At 45.9% G+C, this 27,500-nt stretch overlaps 1 protein-coding gene across 1 annotated transcript in view; it reads right to left on the reverse strand.

Moving 5' to 3' along the window:
- The window catches only part of LOC133623346 (neutrophil cytosol factor 2-like), a 139,742-nt gene extending 113,451 nt beyond the window's left edge, over positions 1-26,291 (reverse strand). The window contains exons 1-2 of the mRNA XM_061986560.1: positions 26,179-26,291; positions 13,885-14,063 (exon numbers count right to left, since the gene is read on the reverse strand). Of these exons, the coding sequence (XP_061842544.1) occupies positions 13,885-14,058 (174 nt within the window). The 5' untranslated portion in view covers positions 14,059-14,063; positions 26,179-26,291. The remainder of the gene's footprint in view (positions 1-13,884; positions 14,064-26,178) is intronic.
- Positions 26,292-27,500: the final 1,209 nt, after the last annotated feature.

Raw genomic sequence — 27,500 nt, forward strand, 5'->3', positions numbered from 1 at the left:
AAATACTTTAAAAATAGAATGTGAGGTTATATATATATATATATATATATATATATATATATATATATATATATATATATATATATATATATATATATATATATATATTTATTTATATATACAGTGTTTCCCACAGGGCAGGCATCTATTTGTGGTGGTGTGGTCAGGGGGCGGGGGGTGGCGGCGGCAGCGGCGATGACCAAGAAGAACGCGGAGTTGGAATATAATTACAACACTTTATGTACATATTTATATACAGATTTGAACAATTAGTTATTCACTGAAATATATTTATTAATTGTGGTTCTTACAAAAAATATATGTTATAAAATATAAAAGCTAAAATGTCTCTTAAAGCTCTGCCCCTTTAATTAGTGCATACTAAATAATTTAACTTTAGCCTACTACTACAACCATATTATTTACCAGCAACATAAAGTGAAACAGAGGCAGAGGTGTATGTTTTGTCGTGGTCCTCTCTATAAGGCACATAAGAATATAAATTAGGACCCTTTTCATGAGAAAAGTGCATTTCTGATCTGACCCTGCTTTATTTTTCAGTGTTTGCTGAGTCTCACCTGTTCCCTCCGCCCTCATTTTTCTACTTGCCCGACTTCTCAAATCTACTTGCTCCAATATTTTTACTTGTCCTGCCTAGGTTTTTTTCTGGCTGTGTAGTGCTCATGGCTTATATCTTACTAAAAATCCTTCCCGTTGACTATTTACAACACTACACAGTATTTATTATTATTATTATCTATAATTACATTTAAATGGCATTGCATACATGTAAAATTAAATGCTATTTCACATTATTTGACCAGTAGCAGTTACACCCATCTGAACAGGTCAGCCACCTGTTTAAAGCCCGATCACAGTTGAAATCTTGAAATGAAGGGCATTTAATGGCCAAAACATTAACCTGGACAACATTTTAACAGCTGGTTGGCTCAGATTTGATTCTTTTCATTGCATTCACATGCTGCAGTGGACAGTGGACATTTTAGCTTGAGTATTAACGTAGTATCTGAAGCACCGTCTCCACTTGTGTTTATTGACAACAGGGTTATAACCTGGACACGTTAGCTCGTCGGTATGAAAACAGGTGATTGTTATTACGTGCGTCTGCCCCGGACCCCGAGTCAAACAGCGGCAGTGTTAATGAAGCAGCGTCAGGCTGCTCACCGTCAGTGAAACGCTCGGTGAAATCGCGGATTAACGTTAAATATATGACGAGCCGCGAGCGATGCAGCTATAACCTATCTACCTATAACCTATATTACCCTTGTATTTTGATCCGGTCCGTCCGTCCGTCCGTCTTCGTCTTCGTCTTCTTCTTCTTCTTCTGGCCCACCAGGTGAATTAAGTGCTATTGGCTGAGTTACAATGCATAGTAGGCTACCGCCACCTACTGCACCGGAGTTGTAACTACAAGGTACATTCACAGACAGAGTCCCATTGCTTTTATGAGCGGTCGAACGAGTCAAAAGCCGAAAAATCCATTTGTGGCGGACGTAATTCTTTCGTGGCGGCCCGCCACAAATAAATGAATGTGTGGGAAACACTGATATATATATATATATATATATATATATATATATATATATATATATATATATATATATATATAAATATTTATATATAAATATTTATATATATATATATATATATATAAATATATATATATATATATATATATATATATATATATATATATATATATATATATATATATATATATATACATATATATATATATGCATATATATATATATATATATATATATATATATATATATATAAACATATATATATATATATATATATATATATATATATATATATATATATATATATATATATATATATATATATATATATATATCAGAATCAGAATCAGCTTTATTGTCATTACGCAAGGTAACGAGATTGAGGCCATTCCATACAGTGCGATGTGTGCATGCTAGAAAAACAATGTGCAAATATATAAAAATATAAAAAATGTAGAAGTGCAATGAATATGGTGTGAAATGAATATATACATGAAAAAAACAAACAAAACAAAAAACAAAAAACAAAAACAGAGTGGTTGGTGGAATGGGTTATTGCACCGAAGAGAAGGCAGTTATGAGGGACAATGGGGCAGTCCGTTCAGGATGGTTATGGCCCTGGGGAAGAAGCTGTTCTTTAGCCTGTTTGTTTTGGTTTTGATGCACCTGTAGCGCTTCCCAGAGGGCAGCAGGTGGAACAGGTCAGAGCCAGGGTGGGTGCTGTCCTTGATGATGGCACTGGCTCTGTTGAGGCAGCGGGAGGTGTAGATGTCCGTCAGAGAGGGTAGAGGGCGGCCGATGATCTTCTGAGCCGTCTTGACCACTCTTTGCAGCCTCTCCCTGTCTGCTGCAGTGCAGCTGCCGTACCATACCGTAATACAGTAGGTCAGCAGGCTCTCGATGGACGAGCGGTAGAAGGTCAGCAGCAGGTCAGGCTTCAGGTTGTACTTCCCGAGGACTCTAAGGAAGTGTAGCCGCTGCTGAGCCTTCTTGATGATTGATGTGGTGTTGACTGTCCAGGAGAAGTCATTAGAGATGTGGACTCCAAGGTACCTGAAGGTGTGGACCCTCTCTACACGCTCGCCGTTGATGTAGAGGGGGGCAGGGTCGGTGCTGCTCCTCCTGAAGTCGACGATGATCTCTCTGGTCTTGCTGGTGTTGAGAGCGAGGTTGTTCTCCGAAGACCAGGCCGTCAGCTTCAGGACCTCCTCTCTGTAGGCAGCCTCGTCACCCCTGGAGATGAGCCCGACCACTGTGGTATCGTCGGCGAACTTGACGGTAAGGTTGTCACTGTGGGCCGGACTGCAGTCATGGGTGTAAAGGCAGTAGAGGAGGGGGCTCAGCACACAGCCCTGTGGGGAGCCAATGCTCAGCGTGCGGGAGGATGAGAGGTGCGGGCCAAGTCTCACATTCTGGGGTCGGTCCGTTAGGAAGTCCCTTATCCAGGCGTTTGTGAGAGGGGGGAGGCCAAGAGTGTCCAGTTTATTGCAGAGTCTGTCCGGGATTATTGTATTGAAGGCAGAGCTATAGTCCACAGAGAGCATCCGGACGTAGCTCTGCTGCTGCTCCAGGTGGTTCAGAGCAGAGTGGAGAGCAACAGCGATGGCGTCCTCTGTGGACCTGTTCGCCCGGTATGCAAACTGGTGGGGGTCGAAGTCTGGAGGGATATGGTCCTTGATGTGCTGGAGAACAAGTCGCTCGAAGCACTTCATGATTACCGGAGTGAGGGCCACTGGTCGGTAATCATTCAGGCTGGTGATGGGAGACTTCTTCGGCACCGGGATTATTGTAGATGACTTCAGGCAGGATGGGATGACTGCCTGAGCCAGGGAGAGGTTGAAGAGCCTGGTGAGGGGGGGAGCGAGCTGGTGGGCGCACGTCCTGAGCACCTTTCCAGGTACTCCGTCTGGTCCGGTAGCCTTCCTGGGGTTCACAGCCAGGAGCACTCGTCTGACACTGTGCTCCTGTACAGTGAGTGGAGTGGCGCCGGAGCCCGGTGGGGACGGGGGCAGGGCTGGAGCAGATGATTGTCGCTGGGGGGTTTCGAAACGGGCAAAGAAACAGTTAAGCTCCTCTGCCAGTGTCGCACTCTGATCCGCAGTTGTCATATTGCAGCCTCTGAAGTTTGTGATGTCATGAATGCCCCGCCAAACCTCCCGTGAGTTTTTGCTGGACAGATGGGACTCTATGCACCTCCTGTGGTCCGCCTTTGCTTTATTAATCCCTCTCTTCAGGTCGGCTCTAGCAACACTGTACAGTGCCCTGTCCCCTGACCTGAAGGCTGCGTCGCGGGCCCTGAGGAGTGTGCGGACCTGGCTGGTCATCCAGGGTTTCTTGTTGGAGTAAACCCGGATGGTTTTTTCCACAGTCACATTCCCGATGCAGAACTTTATGTAGTCCAGCACCGTTCCTGTGGCTGTCTCCAGCTCCTGTTGTTGGAAGAGGTGCCAGTCTGTGTGTTGGAAGCAGTCCTTATATATATGACCTATGGTCATGAGCTTTGGGTTATGACCAAAAGGACAAGATCACGGGTACAAGCGGCCGAAATGAGTTTCCTCCGCCAGGTGGCGGGGCTCTCCCTCAGAGATAGGGTGAGAAGCTCTGCCATCCGGGGGGAGCTCAAAGTAAAGCCACTGCTCCTCCACATCGAGAGGAACCAGATGAGGTGGTTTGGGCATCTGGTCAGGATGCCACCCGAACGCCTCCCATTGGAGGTGTTTAGGGCACGTCCGACCGGTAGGAGGCCGCGGGGAAGACCCAGGACACGTTGGGAAGACTATGTCTCCCGGCTGGCCTGGGAACGCCTCGGGGTCCCAAAGGAAGAGCTGGACGAAGTGGCTGGGGAGAGGGAAGTCTGGGCTTCCCTGCTTATGCTGCTTCCCCCGCGACCCGACCTCGGATAAGCTGAAGAAGATGGATGGATGGATGGATGGCTCCAACAAGAATACAATGATCTATATTCAATTGAATTGACTGCAGGTGGCGGCTTGACTGTGACGACCGGGCTTCGGACACAGCGTGCAGGTAGGAAAAGATTTATTTAAGAAACAAATCATACGGGAACAAACAAAAACGTCTTCATAGCACGGAAAGCAAAAACCAAAGGGGCTAGCGTGGGAGCTAGCAAGCAAAATAGCCTAGCGTGGAAGCTAGCAGGACTCAAAATAGTCGTCGTCTGTTGCATAAAGCAAATTAGGAAGCCAGACCAAGTGAGGCCAGGGCATAGACTAAATAGCCCTCTGATTAGTGCCCGGACAACAGATGAGCGTCCCGAACACTAACCAGAGGCAGGTGAGTGCAATCTGCCGTCATGGCAACTGAAACAAACAAAATCAAGGGGTGCTGAAAACACAAGTGACTAGAAAATTTAAACAGACTATGATCCGGGCAGTGGATCATAACAGTACCCCCCCTTAAAGGACAGATTCCAGTTGTCCCTTGAAAAAACTAAAACCCAAAAAACTAAGAGACCGTTCAAGAGTCAAGGGAGGGCGGAGGGAGGACTTGGTGTTGGGTCGCCAGGCCCCGTGTCCCCGAATCCACCGGGGACGAGTCAGGTGGTGGCGAATGGAACGCCGCTGCCGCAGGCGAGGCAGGCATCCATGGAACGCCGAGAAGGTGTGCGCGAGTGGCGCCAGAAGTTCAGCAGCCGGAGAGTTCTAAGCCTACGTCCTAGGCGTCGCTGCTTCTTGCGCCACTGGCGTCCATTGACTGACCTCTGAGAGAGCCGCATGCGGGCCCCTGATTGCTGCTTGCGCAGCCGGACAGCTCGAGGTCGCAGAGACGATGATGCCGTAGAGGAGGAAGGTGGCGGCGCCGGGGGAAGGCCCGCCGGAGACGAGGCAGGAGCAGACGTCGGTGTGGAAGTGGCAGGCATCGTCGTCGCCGTGGAAGCGGGAGCAAGAGACGTTGTCGCCATGGAAGCGGGAGCAGGAGACGTCGTCGCCGTGGAAGCGAGAGAAGGAGACGTTGTCGCCGTGGAAGCGGGAGCAGGAGACGTTGTCGCCGTGGAAGCAGGAAGAGACATCGTCGCCGTGGAAGCAGGAAGAGATGTCGTCGCCGTGGAAGCAGGAAGAGACGTTGTCGTCGTCGTGGAAGCAGGAAGAGACGTTGTCGTCGCCGTGGAAGCAGGAAGAGACGTTGTCGTCCCCGTGGAAGCAGGAAGAGACGTTGTCGTCGCCGTGGAAGCAGGAAGAGACGTTGTCGTCGCCGTGGAAGCAGGAAGAGACGTTGTCGTCGCCGTGGAAGCAGAAGACGTTGTCGTCGCCGTGGAAGCAGGAGATGTTGTCATGGACGCGGCAGCTGGTGCAGGTTCTGGTGCTAGCCTTGGAGCCGTGACTGGTGCTAGCCTTGGAGCAGGAACTGGTGCTAGCCTCGGAGCAGGGACAGGAGCTGGTCGTGAAGCCGTTGCTGGTGTGGAAACCAGTCGTGAAGCCGGTGCTGGTGTGGAAACCAGTCTTGGAGCCGGTGATGGTGTGGAAACCAGACTTGGAGTCGATGCTGGTGTGGAAACCAGTCTTGGAGCCGGTGCTGGTGTTGAAACCAGTCTTGGAGCCGGTGCTGGTGTGGAAAGCAGTCTTGGAGCCGGTGCTGGTGTACAAACCAGTCTTGGAGCCGGTGCTGGTGCGAAAACCAGTCTTGGAGCCGGTGTTGGTGCACAAACCAGTCTTGGAGCCGGTGCTGGTGCGGAAACCAGTCTTGGAGCCGGTGCTGGTGCGGAAACCAGTCTTGGAGCCGGTGCTAGTGCGGAAACCAGTCGAGGTGCCGGTGCTGGTTATGACTTTGGCGCAGGTGGCCTGGCTGGGGGTTGCGGCTTAGCATGCCGAAGGAATGGTGGTGGTGGCCGGGCCGGGGGTTGCGGCTTAGCATGCCAAAAGACTGGTGGTGGTGGTCGGGCCGGGGGTTGCGGCTTAGCTTGCCGAAGGACTGGTGGTGGTGGCCGGGCCGGGGTTGCGGCTTAGCATGCCGAAGGATTGGTGGTGGTGGCCGGGCTGGGGGTTGCGGCCTGGCTGGCCGAAGGACTGGTGGTGGTGGTTGGACCGGGGGTTGCGGCTTGGCTGGGCGCAGCTGTGCCACCCCACTAGCACAGCTCCCAGCACTAGCCCCGCCGCCCCCCCCCTCAAGAAGCGGATACCAGACGCGCTCCTTGCGGTCTGGAACCTTCTTTACGGGCGGGTGGAGGGAGGTCAGGAGGGGGGTATCTTTAAATTGTCCAAAATTTCTATTCACACCCCCCACTTGAGACTGGGTGGGAGCACAGTCACTGGGTGCGGAACTAAAGTCACTGGAGGTGGAGCTTGAGTCCTGGAGGACAATGACAAACCTGGTGAGTGGGTCTATAAAAAATGTCTTGGTAATGTTTTATTTTGGAATTAAGGTCCTTACAAGGCGGCTGACAAAAAGAAGCAGAAGATAGAAAAAAAAAATCTTGGTCTGTGACGTTATCAGAAGTGGGCGGAGTTATGTCATCAGGGGGCACCAATGGAATGACGTCATTGTTGCCGCTGTCCAGGTGACTGACAGCCCAGTCGGAGAAATGTTTGGCGAAGTGGTCGATTGGGTTACCAAACATCTGAGGAGGGGAAGCTTGGGCTGCTTGTAGCTTGCGGTGTTACGGAGGGAAAAATTGTGGGATTGGCGCGTCTCTGTCGCGAGCCAAAGCCTTCTTCGATGACTTCCGCCTTCGCTGACACATCCGAGCTGGCTGTGAGCGGACATCCCTGGGCCATATGGAGTCGATCGAGACCAAAACACCTCCAGGTCCCCACATCATATCTTCCTCTGGAGAACAGCAGATCGTCTCTGCCTCCATAGCTCGAAACACCATCCACGCACCTTCATCCACTTCCTCCACACCCGTTGCGAGAGAACTGTTATCTGCTGGCTTCCTACTGTGACGACCCGGTCGCATCGTGATGCGAGGTTTGTTCTCCCAGGAATGCAGACGGGCTTCGGACACAGCGTGCAGGTAGGAATCAATTTATTTAAGAAACAAATCAAACGGGAACAAACAAAAACGTGCTTATAGCACGGGAAGCGAAAACCAAAGGGGCTAGCCTAGCGTGGAAGCTAGCAGGACTCAAAATAGTCGTCGTCTGTTGCATAAAGCCAATTAGGAAGCCAGACTGAGTGAGGTCAGGGCATAGACTAAATAGCCCTCTGATTAGTGCCCGGACAACAGGTGAGCGTCCCGAACATTAACCAGAGGCAGGTGAGTGCAATCTGACGTCATGGCAAAAGAAACAAACAAAATCAAGAGGTGCTGAAAACACAAGTGACTAGAAAACGTAAACAGACTATGATCCGGGCAGCGGATCATTACATTGGCATGCCGAAAAACTGGTGGTGGTGGCCGGGCCGGAGGTTGCTGCCTTGCTGTGCGCAGCTGTGCCACCCCACTAGCACAGCTCCCGGCACTAGTCCCCCCCCCTCAAGAAGCGGATACCAGACGCGCTCCCTGTGGTCTGGAATCGTCTTTAGGGGTGGGTGGAGGGAGGTCAGGAGGGGGGTAGACTCCTCTCCTCTCACTTGTCCAAAAAGTCTATCTATGGGACCAATAGTCACTGAGGTGGAGCCAAAGTCACTGGAGGGAGAGCTTGGAAAACAGAAGGTGACTGGACTGAAAAAATCTAAATTTCGAAAAAAAAAAGTCCTGATAATTTTTCAATCTTGGAATCAAAGTCATTTGGAAACGGCTGACAGAAAGAGTTAACAGAAGTAAAAAAAAATATCTTCGTCTCTGACATCAACAAAAGTGGACAGGGTGACGTCATCAGGGGAAAACGACTGGGCTCTCTGCAGCCTGCTTCGGCCCGGAGGAGGAGGAACTTGCGGGAGCGATGCGTCCTGATTGCGAAGCGAAGCCCTTCTGGACGGCTTCAGTCCTCGCCAACGCATCCGGTACCGCGGTGGCGCGGCAACGTCCCCGGGTCACACGCAGCTGATCGGGACCAGCGTGCCGTTAGGACCCCAGATCAGGTCCTGGCGCTCCATGGGGGAAAGGCTGAGCGTCTCAGCCTCCATTGCGCGCAACACCTCCCAAGTACCTTCATCCACTTCCTCCACGCCTGCTGGGAGAGAACTTCTTGTTGCTGGCTTCTTTCTGTCACGACGAGGTCGCATATTTATGCGGGGTCGTTCTCCCAGGAATGCAGAACGGACTATTCCGGACGACAGCATGAGGTAAGAGATGATTTATTTATCATAAATCATAGCCAAACAGAAAACAAGCAAAAAGGATGTGTGCCGATTGCACGCGGAAGCTAAGGCAAAACTTAGCACAGGAAACACAGAAGCAAGAACCAGGAATATCAAAACGTAACAGTTGCATGAAGCAAACAAAGAAGCCAGATCGACTGACTGGCAAAGGAAGGTTTAAATAATGTCAGTGATTACAAACAGGTGCGCGTCCGGAACACAAGAGGCAGGTGAAAATAATACGTAACCATGGTGACTAAACAAACTCAAGGGTGCACAACAACAGGAAATAAGGGAGTCCAAAACAAACCGAAAACACAAAACATGATACAGACCACGGATCATGACAGTATTCTGTTTTTATTTACGAATTACACAACGTGACAACTTCACTGGTTTTGGGTTTTGTAAAACTAACTACATAGCTTGTTCAGTGCCCTGTCCCATTTTAGGGAACAAACCAGGAACAAACCTCCTTAACTGTATTCAAAGTTTGTTGAAAGTGTAAACTTTGCATCAACTGATTGTGATTCTTTATTTTCGAGCTATTCTGTGTCTCCTAAGACAACACCTCTTCTTTTTGCATCACTTGATGGGAACTTCACTTGCATTGCTAAATTTGGATCCCAGAATCCAGTGCAGTTAGGTGTGATAAGAACACGCACAAATCATTCCAATAAATGCTTCTTCCATTATTGCATATATAGTCCCGAGGATGGGGCATCTGGTGTTAATGTGGTGGTATGACACCTCAGACAGATTCTGCCCCCAAGTTGGGAAGCCCATCGAATTAGTAATGCCATTTCTAGTCATCCTGTTCACTTCAACCACTCAATTCTCGGAGTTACAAACTCAAATTTCTCAGTTTCTTAGGCCCATAAGGAACATTCAAGGAGGGTCTTTTGATAGTCAGGTCTACATTGATGCTATTGGGGTACTTAGAGGTGTCCTGAAAATTTTAAAGCACATAATCAGGTAGCTTCTGGCTTTGAATCTGTCTTCTTCTGGTGGGTGACAACCAACAAGAATGTTGATTGAATTAAATGTATCTACGAACAACCAACAACGCTTTGTTAATTGTACACGCGATGCCGTTAAAGGCCTTGCTGAACAGTTGGATGAAACTTCCACTATGGCATTGCAAAATAGGATGGCATTAGACATGCCACTGTCCAAGGATGGTGGGGTCTGTAAAATGTATGGCTCCTCTTGTTCATCCCTAATAATACTGCACCTAATGGCTCTGTAACCGGAGCACTACAAGGCCTTAACACTCTAGCTGATTAACTGGCTGAAAACTCTGGCATAAATGACCCAATTTTAGCATGGAGAGAAAAAATATTTGGCTCCTGAAGGGCTACAATCATATCTATGGGCATGGCTATTTGTATTTCTATGCTTGTATTCTCATTTGTTGGTTGCTGTATCATTCCATGTGCATGTCGTTTGTTGGAAATTGGGCCTAAGATGTTTCAAAACTCAGCTGAGAAGCTGAATTAATCCTCATTTGCCAAGAGCCCCATCTGCCACTGATTTGATGTGTATTAGTGTTCTAAGGTCTTCTGGGTTCACAGAGATGCCAGAACTGCGGTCACCGGGACAGCGGAACCATGAAGGATTTTTACTCAAAATAACATTCACCTCATAATAAAGTTATCTGCCAGTGAGGGTTTGCCTTCATACCCAAGTAAACCCATTAGGAAGGGTTTAGTTATTGTTCACATTACCAAAATAATTAATTAGTTAGATTAGCAATATTAAATATAATATAAATAGTAGAATGCAGTTATGCTTGTATATATAGTGTGTGCATGTGGATGTATACATAAAAACACATACATTTGTGTATATATGTATACAACGTTTGTACATACATATGTAATTTGATGATGGGTGTATGTGTATTGTGCATGTAAGTGTATGTACAAACCCCAAAACCATTGAAGTTGGCACGTTGTGTAAATCATAAATAAAAACAAAATACAAGGATTTGCAAAACATTTTCAACCTATATTCAATTGAATAGACTGCATGGACAAGATACTTAATGTTCGAACTGGAAAACGTTGTTATATTTTGCAAATATTAGCTCATTTGGAATTTGATGCCTGCAACATGTTTCAAAAAAGCTGGCACACATGGCAAAAAAGACTGAGAAAGTTGAGGAATGCTCATCAAACACTTATCTGGAACATCCCACAGGTGAACAGGCTAATTGGGAACAGGTGAGTGTCATGATTGGGTGTAAAAGCTGTTTCCATTAAATGCTCAGTTATTCACAAACAAGGATGGGGCGAGGGTCACCACTTTGTCAACAAATGCATGAGCAAATTGTCGAACAGTTTAAGAACAACAATTCTCAACAAGCTATTGCAGGGAATTTAGGGATTTCACCATCTATGGTCCGTAATATCATCAAAATGTTCAGGGAATCTGGAGAAATCACTGCACGTAAGCGATTATATTACAGACCTTTGATCCCTCAGGTGGTACTGCATCAAAAAGCGACATCAGTATGTAAAGGATATCACCACATGGGCTCAAGAACACTTCAGAAAACTACTGTCAGTAACTACAGTTTGTCGCTACATCTGCAAGTGCAAGTTAAGACTACTATGCAAAGCGAAATACATTTATCAACAACACCCAGAAACACCGCCGGCTTCGCTGGGCTCGAGCTGGACTGATGCAAAGTGGAAACGTGTTCTGTGGTCTGCCGAGTCCACATTTCAAATTATTTTTGGAATCTGTGGACGTCGTGTCCTCCGGAACAAAAAGGAAAAGAACCATCCGGATTGTTATAGGCGCAAAGTTCAAAAGCCAGCATCTGTGATGGTACAGGGGTGTATTAGTGCCCAAAGCATGGGTAACTTACACATCTGTGAAGCCACCATTAATGCTGTAAGGTACATACAGGTTTTGGAGCAACATATGTTGCCATCGAAGCAACATTATCATGGACGCCCCTGCTTATTTCAGCAAGACAATGCCAAGCCACATGTTATAACAGCGTGGCTTTGTAGTAAAAGAGTGCGGGTACTAGACTGGCCTGCCTGTAGTCCAGACCTGTCTCCCATTGAAAATGTGTGGCGCATTATGAAGCAAAAAATACGACAACAGACCCCGGACTGTTGAACAACTTAAGCTGCACATCAAGCAAGAATGGGAAATAATTCCACCTGAAAAGCTTCAAAAATTGGTCTCCTCAGTTCCCAAACATTAACTCAGTGTTGTTGAAAGGAAAGGCCATGTAACACAGTGGTAAAAATGCCCCTGTGACAAATTTTTTGCAATGCGTTGCTGCCAGTAAATTCAAAGTTAATGATTATTTGCCCAAAAAAAAACAAGTTTCTCAGTTGGAACATTAAATATCTTGTCTTTGCAGTCTATTCAATTGAATATAAGTTGAAAAGGATTTGCCAATCATTGTATTCTGTTTTTATTTCCTAATTACACAACATGCCAACTTCACTGGTTTTGGGTTTTGTAGTTAGATTAGCAATCCATCCATCCATCCATTTTCTACCGCTTATTCCCTTTGGGGTCGCGGGGGGCGCTGGAGCCTATCTCAGCTACAATCGGGCGGAAGGCGGCGTACACCCTGGACAAGTCGCCACCTCATCGCAGGGCCAACACAGATAGACAGACAACATTCACACTCACATCCACACACTAGGGCCAATTTAGTGTTGCCAATCAACTTATCCCCAGGTGCATGTCTTTGGAAGTGGGAGGAAGCCGGAGTACCCGGAGGGAACCCACGCAGTCACGGGAGGACATGCAAACTCCACACAGAAAGATCCCGAGCCCGGGATTGAACCCAAGACTGCAGGACCTTCGTATTGTGAGGCAGATGCACTAACCCCTCTGCCACCGTGGAGCAATGTTAAATATAATATAAATAGTAGAATGCAGTTATGGTTGTATATATAGTGTGTGCATGTGGATGTATACATATAAACACATACATTTGTGTATATATGTACTGTATACATACATGTGTAATATGATTATGGGTGTATGTGTATTGTGCATGTATGTAGTATTACTAGATATTGAGACATTATAGATGATAACGTTTGTTAAGTGTCCTCCCTGGAGCCCTCATCATTCCTTTTACAGGGGACACATGTTTCTTTGTGTCAGACTAAATCCTTTGAAATGAAAATAGCCTCATGGTAAACTTTGGGTCAGAGTTACAAACTCATGGTTGGCAGGAAGGTTGAGCCAATACACAAGCCAACCAGAACATACACAGATCAACGAATAGCACACTGGAGATACCATGACAGTCTGAGGAAGTGCTACAAGACAGAGCCAAATGTTATAAAGATAAGGACCTTCGAGGTTGGGCGATCACAAATGAACCCTTGCTGATCAATGCTTGCTTCGGACTACATTCGAGGTACAGAGAATGAGAGCGACCAGACTTCTTCTTGCTGACAGAGTGCTTGGTTTGTTTGCTGAGATTGTCTCCTTTTCGAAATGTGCTTTTTCAATTAATCACAGTGTAAAATACATCTAAAATGAAAATTAACAAGGTCTCGGTGAGCTTTATTATAGATCAAACTAACACGTGTAGGAGAAAAAGTCTCCTTCCTTCTATACTTACTTAACCGTCATGATGGCAACAGGGCGGTTTTTTAGACGTCCTTGACATCGTGGACAGGCTCGTCCAGACACTTGGCCATAAAACATTAGTGCTGCACTATTTTTTTTTGTATTTTGTTTGTTTTGTAAATTTCAGGCTCACTTGTTTTGAGCGTCATATGTAGCTGAGATAGGCTCTAGCGCCCCTCGCAACCCCTAAGAGAATAAGCGGTAGAAAATGGATGGATGGATGGATGTTGTTTATTACTGACTTTGTATTTTACCACTTGCACATACCCATTATCATCTGTTAATTTACATGGCATCAACGCTTCTATCCCTGGTCATTCCTGATAAATACATTTACTGAAAATGGTAACAAGGGGACTTTGTAGTAGTCAGTGCACACAAGTATAGCAATAAAGATATTTCGTCTGCCCTCTGAAAATCCCCATACCATTTATGTCAATAGGAAAATTAAACTGAACACATAAAAAAAATTTTTGGGTTTCCACTTACAATCCCTTGTAAACCAAAACATGCAAACCTTGAGGGCAGAATCCAGATGTCCCAGACAGATGTGTGCTGAGGCAGCATTGAAGAGTGTCCAAGACGTAGGTTCCGTAATCTGGTCCATCTTTGCCAGAGCTCCTTGCCAGTCCTTGCTATCCATTGCCTGCACTGACTCATTCCAAAGCTGCAGTAAATCTGTGTAAAGCATGATGACTGTTGAGAGCAAAAAAATATATATAATTAATTTATATAGTCCTCCAATTATTAATTATTAAGTAAGCTCATTGGTGACCCTTTGCCCACCTCTCAAAAATGTACAACAGGCACATAACTCACAACCCATCAGCATAGTGAGTAACTTCAATTATTTGCCAAGGGCATAGGGGCGTCTTGATAGACGACTCGTCCCCCAAACTAATGGTTGTGTGGTTTGATCTTTAGTACTTTGTCATGTCTGTGTGATCATGTTTTGTTTTAGTCATGTTCGGTTTTGTTTTTGGACTTTTTGTGCACTTTCGTTTGTTTTGTCACCTGTCACGTCACGCACCTGTTTCACGTTTTGAGTCACGCACCTGTTTTCACTAATCATGTCTGTAGTATTTAAGTTCATTGTTTTCAGTTTGTCTTTCTGGCGACATCCCGCATTTATGCTCTGCACACTATTTATCCTCAAGCCCTGTTCACAGTCCCATGCCACAGTAAGTGTTTTGTACCGTGTTCTTAGTTAATTGCCTTTGTGCTATAGTCTTGTTGGTTCCGCCACTGTGCGCGCCTTTTGTTTGCTTCTGTTTTTTGTCCTTTGTTAGTGTAAAAAATAAAATATGTACTCACATTCCCGTCTCGCCTGAGCCAACTTTCCGTTGCCTTCTGGAAAAACTAAACCCAAGGACCAAGTCATGACATACTTCTTATGACTATATCAAAAGTATCCCTGGGCAGGACAATGAAACCAAAGTTGTTTGGAGTGTCGAATGCAAAAATCAAATCACACTTTTCTGGCTGATATATGTGAAATATTTAACTCACTTTCCCAACAATTACAAACCCCGTTTCCATATGAGTTGGGAAATTGTGTTAGATGTAAACATAAACGGAAAACAATGATTTGCAAATCATTTTCAACCCATATTCAGTTGAATATGCTACAAAGACAACATATTTGATGTTCAAACTGATAAACATTTTTTTTTTGCAAATAATCATTAACTTCAGAATTTGATGACAGCAACACGTGACAAATAAGTTGGGAAAGGTGGAAATACTTACTGATAAAGTTGAGGAATGCTCATCAAACACTTATTTGGAACATCCCACAGGTGAACAGGCAAATTGGTAACAGGTGGGTGCCATGATTGGGGATAAAAGTAGATTCCATGAAAAGCTCAGTCATTCACAAACAAGGATGGGGCAAGCGTCACCATTTTGTCAACAAATGCATGAGCAAATTGTTGAACAGTTTAAGAAAAACATTTCTCGAACAACTATTGCAAGGAATTTAGGCATTTCACCATCTACGGTCCGTAATATCATCAAAGGGTTTAGAGAATCTGGAGAAATCACTGCACGTAAGCAGCTAAGCCCGTGACCTTCGATCCCTCAGGCTGTACTGCATCAACAAGCGACATCAGTGTGTAAAGGATATCACCACATGGGCTCAGGAACACTTCAGAAACCCACTGTCAATAACTACAGTTGGTCCCTACATCTGTAAGTGCAAGTTAAAACTCTCCTATGCAAGACGAAAACCGTTTATCAACAACACCCAGAAACGCCGTCGGCTTCGCAGGGCCTGAGCTCATCTAAGATGGACTGATACAAAGTGGAAAAGTGTTCTGTGGTCTGACGAGTCCACATTTCAAATTGTTTTTGGAAACTGTGGACGTCGTGTCCTCCGGACCAAAGAGGAAAAGAACCATCCGGATTGTTATAGGCGCAAAGTTGAAAAGCCAGCATCTGTGATGGTATGGGGGTGCCATAAGACATGGGTAACTTACACATCTGTGAAGGCGCCATTAATGCTGAAAGGTACATACAGGTTTTGGAGCAACATATGTTGCCATCCAAGCAACGTTACCATGGACGCCCCTGCTTATTTCAGCAAGACAATGCCAAGCCACATGTTACATCAACGTGGCTTCATAGTAAAAGAGTGCGGGTACTAGACTGGCCTGCCTGTAGTCCAGACCTGTCTCTTATTGAAAATGTGTGGCGCATTATGAAGCCTAAAATACCACAACGGAGACCCCTGGACTGTTGAACAACTTAAGTTGTACATCAAGCAAGAATGGGAAATAATTCCACCTGAGAAGCTTAAAAAATGTGTCTCCTCAGTTCCCAAACGTTTACTGAGGGTTGTTAAAAGAAAAGGCCATGTAACACAGTGGTGAACATGCCCTTTCCCAACTACTTTGGCACGTTGTTGCAGCCATGAAATTCTAAGGTAATTATTGGCACAAAAAAAATAAAGTGTATGAGTTTGAACATCAAATATCTTGTCTTTGTTGTGCATTCGATTGAATATGGGTTGAAAAGGATTTGCAAATCATTGTATTCCGTTTATATTTACATCCAACCCAATTTCCCAACTCATATGGAAACGGGGTTTATAGATTACTTTTCTCATATTTACCTCCATTTTCTAACCTTGATTTAATTTTCTTCACTTTTGAGGTAAAAAAAAAAAGGTAAATCTAAATGTTAAATCTAAATATAAATCTAAACGTTAACATTTAGATTTAGATTGAACTTTTGGATTCAAAATGTTGATTTAGCAATTCATTTCTACCTCAAATTAATTACAATTTAAAAAATGTATTTAAATATGAGAAAAGGGAACTATATATATTCAAAATATATCACCTAATAAACATACTTGACAACCCTGAGACCTCAGAATTCGGGAGATATTCAAAAGGGGCCGGGAGGGAATGGGGACATTTTTTATTTATATATATGTATATGTATGTATATATATATATATATATATATATATATATATATATATATATATATATATATATATATATATATATATATATATATATATGTATTAGAGATGCGCGGATAGGCAATTATTTCATCCGCAACCGCATCAGAAAGTCGTCAACCATCCTCAATCCACCCGATCTAACATTTGATCAGAACTGCATCCGCCCGCCATCCGCCCGCACCCGTCCGTTGTTATATATCTAATATAGACGATGCAAGGCATTAGTGAGGTTATAAAGCTTTTGCCTGTTAAAGAAAGGAGACTGATCCAACGCAGCACAGACATTCGCGTGCCACGCTGTCACGACCCAGACGCACACCAGTGCGCAACCATATGGGAGCCGCGCTGAGCGCACCTCCAAGCGCGTCTCGCTGCCGGCGACGGCCGGGTATATGGGCCCGACGCTCCAGCGCCATCAATTTTCAGGGCTAGTTGATTTGGCAGGTGGGTTGTTACACACTCCTTAGCAGGTTCCAACTTCCATGGCCACCATCCTAGCTGCTGTCTATATCAACCAGGGTGAGCCCCACCCCTTTCGTGAGCGCACTGCGCGCGGAGTGACCCCTGTTACGCGCCCCCGGCCACGGGGGTGGCGGGCAGGTAAGCTGCTTACCTGCTGCGCGTGACGCCGGCCGCGGCGAAGGCGGACGAGGCGGGGTGTCGGTGCGGTGGGCGCGGTGGTGACCCTGGACGTGCGTCAGGCCCTTCTCGCGGATCGCCTCAGCTACGGCTCCCGGTGGCGCCCTCTCGGGGGAAGGGGCCTCGGTCCCGGACCCCGGCGAGGCGTCGGGGGCCTTCTCCGCTCCGTAAAAGTGTCCATCTCTTTTTTTTTTTTTCTTCTGTTGTGGCATATGCTGCAGGTGCCTGCTCGTTTTTCGTATGTGGGTAACAACATTTAACTATGTATATATATTTCCGAATTGGTTTAACTGCCACCCGCCTGAATCTATTTAAAATCTAATTTTTTTTAATTTCAATCGCCCGACCCGACCCGACCCGACCCGACCCGACCCGCTGATAAAATCTAATTTTTTTTAATTTCATCCGCCCGATCCGCGGATAATCTGCGGTTGTGCCCGCAAACCGCGCATCTCTAATATGTATGTGTATATATATATATATATATATATATATATATATATATATATATATATATATATATATATATATATATATATATACAGGGTTTCCCGCAGCGCTGTGTTGTTAAGGTGGTTGCCTTAACAACAAAGAGCCACCGCCTAAACTAAAATCTTAAAAAAAAATGTTTTTTGTTTTTTTGTCCAGTCCAGCTTCTCGCATGGACTCAGTGCTCACGACAGAGGCAGGCAGAGAGGAGAGACGGTGCGGGTTAGCAACTATTAGTAACATCACTATGAGCCCGTTGACGTTCTAGAAATATAAGCGGCAGCTCAGCTCGCTCGCAGTCCTTGAGGTGAAGGCTAATTAGCTTTTAGCATAACGTTAGATCATTTTGCGGTGTGTGCATGCATGTGTGTGTGTGTGTTACGGACAGCAAAGCCCTGTCTGTCTGAGAGAAAGACAAGCATTATTGACCTACAGTTAACAACTAAGTTATTTCACTTTACCTTGTTCTGTGTTGAAGCAGCAAAAAAGGACATTATGTTAAATGAAGAGTTTATTTCTCTGATAGTTGATATAATAATGTAACTGCATCATAAAACCTACATGAACTCCATAGTGTTCAGGGATGAATAGTCTCTCCTATTGCTATTGTACTATTTTTTCAGCTATAGTTACATTAATCATTAGTAATGTAGCAGCCTAGTTTTGAACGGCAGGGTTCCCTGCTATCACATGTTGATAAACATATAACATTTACATAATAAAAATCAACTACAGGCTTCCCAAATGCTGTAATAAATTAAGCATGATGAGTTGAGCATATGTCAGCATGTGGCCCCACTTTTAACTATTATTTTCAAACGCTTATTGGAAATGCTTATTTACAGTTAACAGGTATCTAGGACTGGTTTTGTGATTTGTTTTTTGTTTTTACTTTACGTAAAAAATATAGAGATATATAGGATAGGATTTTATTGTCATTGCACAAGTACAACGAAACCATGTTTTCAGCACAAACCCGTTCAAGATTAGACAAACAAACAGTGTACAGGGTTACAGAACAGGAACGCTGATGGGTCGCCAAAGGCGCCCTGTAAAAGATAAGAAAAAGGTAAAACGCTGGGGAAGAAGATGAGTAAAAAATACAATCTAGACTGGGCTTCTAAGGGGGCCTAGTCTGAAGTGGGAAAAAAACCTCCATGCCATGTTACATTTAATCACGTCAACTCGCAACAGAAGGGCGGGGAGTTGGGGCCCTGGAGGGCGACTGCTGCTATGAAGCGCTGCCAGCCGTCCATCACTCCGAGGGGAAACAAGCGGTGGTGAAGGCGTGGGGTGGGGGCGGAGGGGTGTATGTGCCCATTGTCTTGGGTGTGATGATATAATGTTCATAGGCTGGGGTCGTTCTGCATCCAAGCACAAGTTCGACTCCAGGTGTCATTGAGGAGGGAGGGAGGTCAAAAGCGTCCATCATTGAGGTGTCCTCCGGGGTGTTTTCAGAACAGCCTGTTCCTGTTGTTCACAGCGTCAAGGCCATTCGAGGGAGTCAAATCGTAGATTAGGATGTTTGTTTTCCGCAAGCAGACATCACAATGACTTTGTCTGTTCGATTCGTCCATGCTGGCCCTCATATTCAATTTTTCCTTTTCAGCAAGCTTCTCCATGATGTGATCCATCTTGCGATTCAGTTCAGAAATCGCCACAGTCTGTGATCCCACAGCCCGTTATCCCACAGCCCGGCCCAAACCTTCCATTGCGACGAACAGCCTTTGGGCTCCTTGAGTGGCTGCCATCGTCTTACAAATTTGACGATACACCAGAGCAATGCCCAGCCCAATCAGCAGGTGCCCCGTGATCACGGTTCCAAATAGGTAGATGTCTTCCACGTCCTCGATGGAAAGGACTGAGAGGCACATGATTCTCCATCTCTCACGTATTCGCAGCAATGGTTCTATCAGGGCAGCCAGGCTCCCCCGAACCTGTTTTCCTCGTCAAAAAGATGTTGTCAATTGCGTCGAGAGTCCAGTCTGATGTTTAGATTTGGAGGACAGCGCAAAGAAAGAGGCTTCATATATATCGTATATTGTCATTCAGCATACAAAGCGGAAAACAACCAAAAAGTGTAGGCTTCTTCACGTGACCGAAGCCGGCCAACTTCACCACAGTCTGTAGTCAGTAGTCTGGTTCCCACTTGAGGGAGACACCACCTTAACTAAAAAAAATTCTGGGGGAAACACTGATATATATATATATATATATATATATATATATATATATATAGCCAAGCGGAATATTCGTTAGGTCAGTAAAAAATACGGATCCCTATAAGCCTGTTTCGCAGGGTGGGACAGGGGTTCAATAAGAAGGTTGTATTCTGCTGGGATAGGCTCCAGCAGCACCGCAAACCAGAGAGGGACCGGCGGTAAAAAATGGATGGATGGATATATAGACACACAAAAAAGGTGTGTCCAAAAATTAACTGCTGGGAGTGAGCATTTGCTATGGAGTCAAACTCAGATCAAGCAGCCACTGCTGATTCTGGTGCAGCAGAGCATTGACACAATCCAAATAGGCTTCCTAACACCATAGCTCTAGGTGGAGAGCTTCACTCTCCCAGACAAAAAATATTTCTAAACCGTTCAAAAGTCAGTATAAACTGTCGAAAATTCTAAATAGTTTTTTTACTTTGTTGTTGTCAGCTATTATTGGGTCTTTTATTTAATATTGCTATGAAAACAAATAACAATAACAACAAATCTTTGAATATCCAACTATTTTGTAATCAGGCAATAGCTTAAATCTAATAGATGTCCCACTAATTCCACAATTTACATGACTATATTGACTATGTTACATCATGATAATGTAACTGACCTACATCAGAATCTCATAATTATTCATTATAAGCATCCAACATAGGTATTATACAGCTACCTGGTAATATTGGTAATATTTACTCTGTTTATATAATTATTAATTACTCAGAATAAGTTTAATGTGTCAAATTACCGAAGAGTTATCTGACTGTTTTTGTGGCCATGAATGCATTACTGGCTGAGCCAAACGTGAGAGTCTTTTGGTCCTTTGACGCAAATGAAAGAGAGAGCGGTTGCTGTCAATTTCGACAAATCATTTGTTTGTTTCGGTGTGAATACAGCAGAAAGTGACCAGTTTTTTAAGATAGTACTTTTCTTGAGGATCTTGTAGTTATGGCCGACAGTATTCAGCCACGCACAAAAAAATGATTGTTGATGCACTGCACTGCCTTCTCCTCCTTAAAATGTCTCAGCTGACGTCCATCCATCCATCCATCCATCTTCTTCCGCTTATCCGAGGTCGGGTCGCGGGGGCAGCAGCTTAAGCAGGGAAGCCCAGACTTCCTTCTCCCCAGCCACTTCGTCCAGCTCCTCCCGGGGGATCCCGAGGCGTTCCCAGGCCAGCCGGGAGAGATAGTCTTCCCAGCGTGTCCTGGGTCTTCCCCGTGGCCTCCTACCGGTCGGACGTTCCCGAAACACCTTCCTAGGGAGGCGTTCGGGTGGCATCCTGACCAGATGCCCGAACCACCTCATCTGGCTCCTCTCGATGTGGAGGAGCAACGGCTTTACTTTGAGCTCCCCCCGAATGACAGAGCTTCTCACCCTATCTCTAAGGGAGAGCCCCGCCACTCGGCGGAGGAAACTCATTTCGGCCGCTTGTACCCGTGATCTTGTCCTTTCGGTCATGACCCAAAGCTCATGACCATAGGTGAGGATGGGAACGTAGATCGACCGGTAAATCGAGAGCTTTGCCTTCCGGCTCAGCTCCTTCTTCACCACAACGGATCGATACAGCGTCCGCATTACTGAAGACGCCGCACCGATCCGCCTGTCGATCTCACGATCCACTCTTCCCCCACTCGTGAACAAGACTCCGAGGTACTTGAACTCCTCCACTTGGGGCAAGATCTCCTCCCCAACCCGGAGATCGCACTCCACCCTTTTCCGGGAGAGAACCATGGACTCGGACTTGGAGGTGCTGATTCCCATCCCAGTCGCTTCACACTCGGCTGTGAACCGATCCAGTGAGAGCTGAAGATCTTGGCCGGAGGAAGCCATCAGGACCACATCATCTGCAAATAGCAGTGACCTAATCCTGCAGCCACCAAACCAGATCCCCTCAACGCCCTGACTGCGCCTAGAAATTCTGTCCATAAAGGTTATGAACAGAATCGGTGACAAAGGGCAGCCTTGGCGGAGTCCAAGCCTCACTGGAAACGTGTCCGACTTACTGCCGGCAATGCGGACCAAGCTCTGACACTGATTATACAGGGAGCGAACTGCCACAATAAGACAGTCCGTTACCCCATACTCTCTGAGCACTCCCCACAGGACGTCCCGGGGTACACGGTCGAATGCCTTCTCCAAGTCCACAAAGCACATGTAGACTGGTTGGGCAAACTCCCATGCACCCTCAAGGACCCTGCCGAGAGTATAGAGCTGGTCCACAGTTCCACGACCAGGACGAAAACCACACTGTTCCTCCTGAATCCGAGGTTCGACTATCCGGCGTAGCCTCCTCTCCAGTACACCTGAATAGACCTTACCGGGAAGGCTGAGGAGTGTGATCCCACGATAGTTGGAACACACCCTCCGGTTCCCCTTCTTAAAGAGAGGAACCACCACCCCGGTCTGCCAATCCAGAGGTACCGCCCCCGATGTCCACGCGGTGTTGCAGAGTCTTGTCAACCAAGACAGCCCCACAACATCCAGAGCCTTAAGGAACTCCGGGCGGATCTCATCCACCCCCGGGGCCTTGCCACCGAGGAGCTTTTTAACTACCTCGGCAACCTCAGCCCCAGAAATAGGAGAGCCCACCACAGATTCCCCAGGCCCTGCTTCCTCATAGGAAGACGTGCTGGTAGGATTGAGGAGGTCTTCGAAGTATTCCCTCCACCGATCCACAACATCCGCAGTCGAGGTCAGCAGAGCACCATCCCCACCATACACGGTGTTGACACTGCACTGCTTCCCCTTCCTGAGGCGGCGGATGGTGGTCCAGAATTGCTTCGAAGCCGTCTGGAAGTCTTTTTCCATGGCCTCCCCGAACTCCTCCCATGTCCGAGTTTTTGCCTCCGCGACCGCTGAAGCCGCACACCGCTTGGCCTGTCGGTACCGGTCTGCTGCCTCAGGAGTCCCATGAGCCAAAAGAACCCGATAGGACTCCTTCAGCCTGACGGCATCCCTCACCGCCGGCGTCCACCAACGGGTTCTAGGATTACCGCCACGACAGGCACCAACTACCTTGCGGCCACAGCTCCAATCGGCCGCCTCGACAATAGAGGTACGGAACATTGTCCACTCGGACTCAATGTCCAGCACCTCCCTCGTGACATGTTCAAAGTTCTTCCGGAGGTGGGAATTGAAACTCTCTCTGACAGGAGACTCTGCCAGGCGTTCCCAGCAAACCCTCACAATGCGTTTGGGCCTGCCAGGTCTGTCCGGCATCCTCCCCCACCATCGCAGCCAACTCACCACCAGGTGGTGATCGGTAGAAAGCTCCGCCCCTCTCTTCACCCGAGTGTCCAAAACATGAGGCCGCAAATTCGATGACACAACTACAAAGTCGATCATGGAACTGCGGCCTACGGTGTCCTGGTGCCAAGTGCACATATGGACACCCTTATGTTTGAACATGGTGTTTGTTATCGACAATCTGTGACGAGCACAAAAGTCCAAAAACAGAACACCACTCGGGTTCAGATCCGGGCGGCCATTCTTCCCAATCACACCTCTCCAGGTTTCACTGTCGCTGCCAACATGAGCGTTGAAGTCCCCCAGTAGAACGAGGGAATCACCCGGGGGAGCACTCTCCAGTACTCCCTCGAGTGAATCCAAAAAGGGTGGGTACTCTGAGCTGCTGTTCGGCGCGTAAACGCAAACAACAGTCAGGACCTGTCCCCCCACCCGAAGGCGGAGGGAAGCTACCCTCTCGTCCACCGGGTTGAACTCCAACGTGCAGGCTTTGAGCCGAGGGGCAACAAGAATTGCCACCCCAGCTCGTCGCCTCTCACTGCCGGCAACGCCAGAGTGGAAGAGAGTCCAGCCCCTCTCAAGAGAAGTGGTTCCAGAGCCCTTGCTGTGCGTCGAAGTGAGTCCGACTATATCTAGCCGGAACTTCTCCACCTCACGTACTAGCTCAGGCTCCTTCCCCCCCAGCGAAGTGACGTTCCACGTCCCAAGAGCCAGCTTATGTAGCCGAGGATCGGACCGCCAAGTGCCCTGCCCTCAGCTTCCGCCCAGCTCACACTGCACCCGACCTCTATGGCCCCTGCTATGGGTGGTGAGCCCATTGGAGGGGGGACCCACGTTGCCTCTTCGGGCTGTGCCCAGCCGGGCCCCATGGGGACAGGCCCGGCCACCAGGCGCTCGCCATCGTGCCCCACCTCCGGGCCTGGCTCCAGAGGGGGGCCCCGGTGACCCGCGTCCGGGCGAGGGAAATCTGGGTCCTTGGTTTGTGTTCTTCATCGAGGTCTTCGAGCTGCTCTTTGTCTGATCCCTCACCTAGGACCAGTTTGCCTTGGGAGACCCTACCAGGGGGCATAGAAACCCCCGGACAACATAGCTCCTAGGATCATTGGGACACGCAAACTCCTCTACCACGGTAAAGTGGCAGCTCAGAGAGGAGTCAGCTGACGTCGTCATTGTTTTATCTGTTGTGACCACTTTTTGAAAATTTTACGTGATAATTTGTTATGTTTTTTTTTGTTTAGAGTTTAAGTTGGATTTGGTTTTCCGTTTACGGCGAACAAGGGAGCAATGCCCAATTGCACAGGAACATTGGTGTGAACCAAACCATTTTTTCAGAAAGGGCCAATGGGGTTATTGAAATGATTAAAACCATAATATTGTATAACTTGTGTTTTTGTTTTGATTCAGATTCATTCATATATAAACATAACCGTTATTATTGTACGGCCAGGAAACGGTGCCCAGTTGACCAGATGATTGGTGAGTGGTGAGTTGATCTCAGATTGGGCTCTAAGGGGTGGGGTGCAAGTCTAGGGGCAAGGGGAAAAAAACTTGATAGCCACAATAAGCACATATACACGTTACGACAAAGTAACCACAAAACTTTAAAGGGGGTGGTAGGATCCGGGCTCTGGAGCCAAAACTGCAGCCCTTCTGGCCCCACAACAAGTCAATTGCATGATTTGTTTGGCTTAAATGTTACGCCTAATGTCCTTCCTGATGCAAATCCTCATTTATACAAGCTTGAGACAACTCTATCACTGGAGGGAGTCGATTGATCCACTTTTTAACTCAAGGCCATGTACACTCAATTTTACAGACAATTATGCCACAAGACGACTGATGAGTTTGTGGATGGTACAGCTAAGTTCACTAGATTCAATTTCAATTTCAATTTTCCCCATTTTACTTACGGACACAATTAGTTATTCACGACAGTACTGGTGTTTCAGGTGTAACTTGTTAGATCCAGTCTTTACCTGCATGTCTAAATATGAAGCTGCTGTAGCCATTGAAAGTGACCTAAAAACCTCTTAAAAAGCTAATCTTGATCTAACAACTATGTTTCAAGCCGGGCCCCTTCAACTACTGAGACAACATTAATGTGAAGGTTCCTTTCAAAGGCATTTTGTGTCGTACTGGTCCTGTGAGATCATAGCACAGCCTTTGACACAAATTATTATTGACATTCTAAAACATAAATGGGAACATGGATTTGGCATGAACAGAACACCCTTAAATTGGTTTAAAACCATTTTTTTAAGATCACTCACAGCTTATTGGTAATGAAGACTTGAAAAAGTCATTGCCTTCTACAGGAATCAGTGTTTCGGCAAGATGTGAGAAAACCATGTGTCTCATCACTTATTAACTCTCCTCTTCACCTTTGCATACAACATTTTTTTTAAAGAAACAGTGCACTGACATAGGGCCAAAGAGAAAGCCACATAAACATGACAAATCAATACTCTACTTACATTATATTGAACTAATCACTATAAATGTAAACCAGCCAAGTTTGACTCCTAGTAACAGTATGGATTAGATATTTTGATACAGTTTGCAACATAAAATCATAGAAACAGTTATAAATCTGTGTATACAGTATATGAACATGTCAGCATGGTAATCTGTGAGGACCACGCCTGTAAAATGTGGTCATTGTTTAACAACATGTTTGATAATCAGTTGACAAACTAAACACATTTAGACTGTATTATTAATCATCAAAATTAAGACGTTTTACCTTCTGGTGTGAAAAGTTTAGCTTCTGCAGTAAACACAGCCTTGCTGCCTCCTGATGTCCTTGTGTGTGCAAACAGGGATATGAAATTCACTGATAAAGGTTTACATTTCGGAATCTCCACCCAACAGCTACAAGGAAGTTACTGAACCACATTCCTCAAAGAGCACCTGGAGAGGAAAAGGCTCTATAATTCACCTGTCCACGTGATTCGTAACAAAGACAATTGCAACATACTCCAGCTCCACAAGACAGTGGACCTGTTCATCTTGAAAATCTGCAATCTGATCAGTGTTATTGTTTGGTACCTCCTCCAAGGAGGTTACAATCCTATAAGCGTGTGTGTTACTTTATTTATATTTAGAATTACGTTAACACTACAAATCAACAACTTTTTGTGGATGGGCCCATGCCAAGAACACATTACACTGATTTGCTGATCCTATTTCCTTGGGCTAGGAATCAAGGGGAAACTCAATATAGTTTGCAAACAATACAATATCACCATGATGCAGCAATTAAGTTATAAATGCCATGTTGGGAAAACAAACAACGGTGATATCAGAAGGGAAAACCTATCCATTATGAAATAATTGAAATAAGTTTTAAAAAATCTAAATAAGTAATTTTTTTAATCCTCTAAAATGTTTAATTTTCAAATGTTTTGTTCGGTGGGATAACTTTTTATGAATACATAACACAAGCACATAGGCGTAGAAACCAGGCGTAACTGGGGTACCCGAGGACATGTCCCCCCAATATTGGAAAAAGACACTTTTGTCAATATACATTTAATGTTTCCCAATATTTTATCAAATTGACGCTTAAAGTGTTTTCAAAGAGGAGTGGCTGGATAAGTAACATCCCTTTTGTTTCTCAAAAGGGACGTTCACACATTGATTGCGGTTCCCTAACCGCTATGAATGGTGTACCAATGATGGAAGAAAGCCTTGAAACACGATGTGACTACGTTCTTAAAACGTTTTGAACGTGGTGCCAACGCAAATTGATGCGGCCGTACCACGGATCATCCCGAAAGCGCGTATTTTAGAATCATGGATGATCTTGACAAGATATTTGCCATTTTCAGCTATTGCTGGGTTAGAACACTCTTAGACACTTTTTTTACCTTTTGGTACCGTACTGTATTTGGGATCTACATAAGTCCTGAAAAATTGCGCGCGTCCGTCTTTGTAGTGCAGTTACCATGAATTGATAAACGTGGAACCCGACTTAAACAAGTTTAAAAACTTATTCGGGTGTTACCGTTTAGTGGTCAATTGTACGGAATATGTACTGTACTGTGCAATCTATTAATAAAAGTT

This window comes from Nerophis lumbriciformis, linkage group LG12 (genome assembly GCF_033978685.3).
Source record: "Nerophis lumbriciformis linkage group LG12, RoL_Nlum_v2.1, whole genome shotgun sequence".
In the NCBI taxonomy this organism is placed as follows: Eukaryota; Metazoa; Chordata; class Actinopteri; order Syngnathiformes; family Syngnathidae; genus Nerophis; species Nerophis lumbriciformis.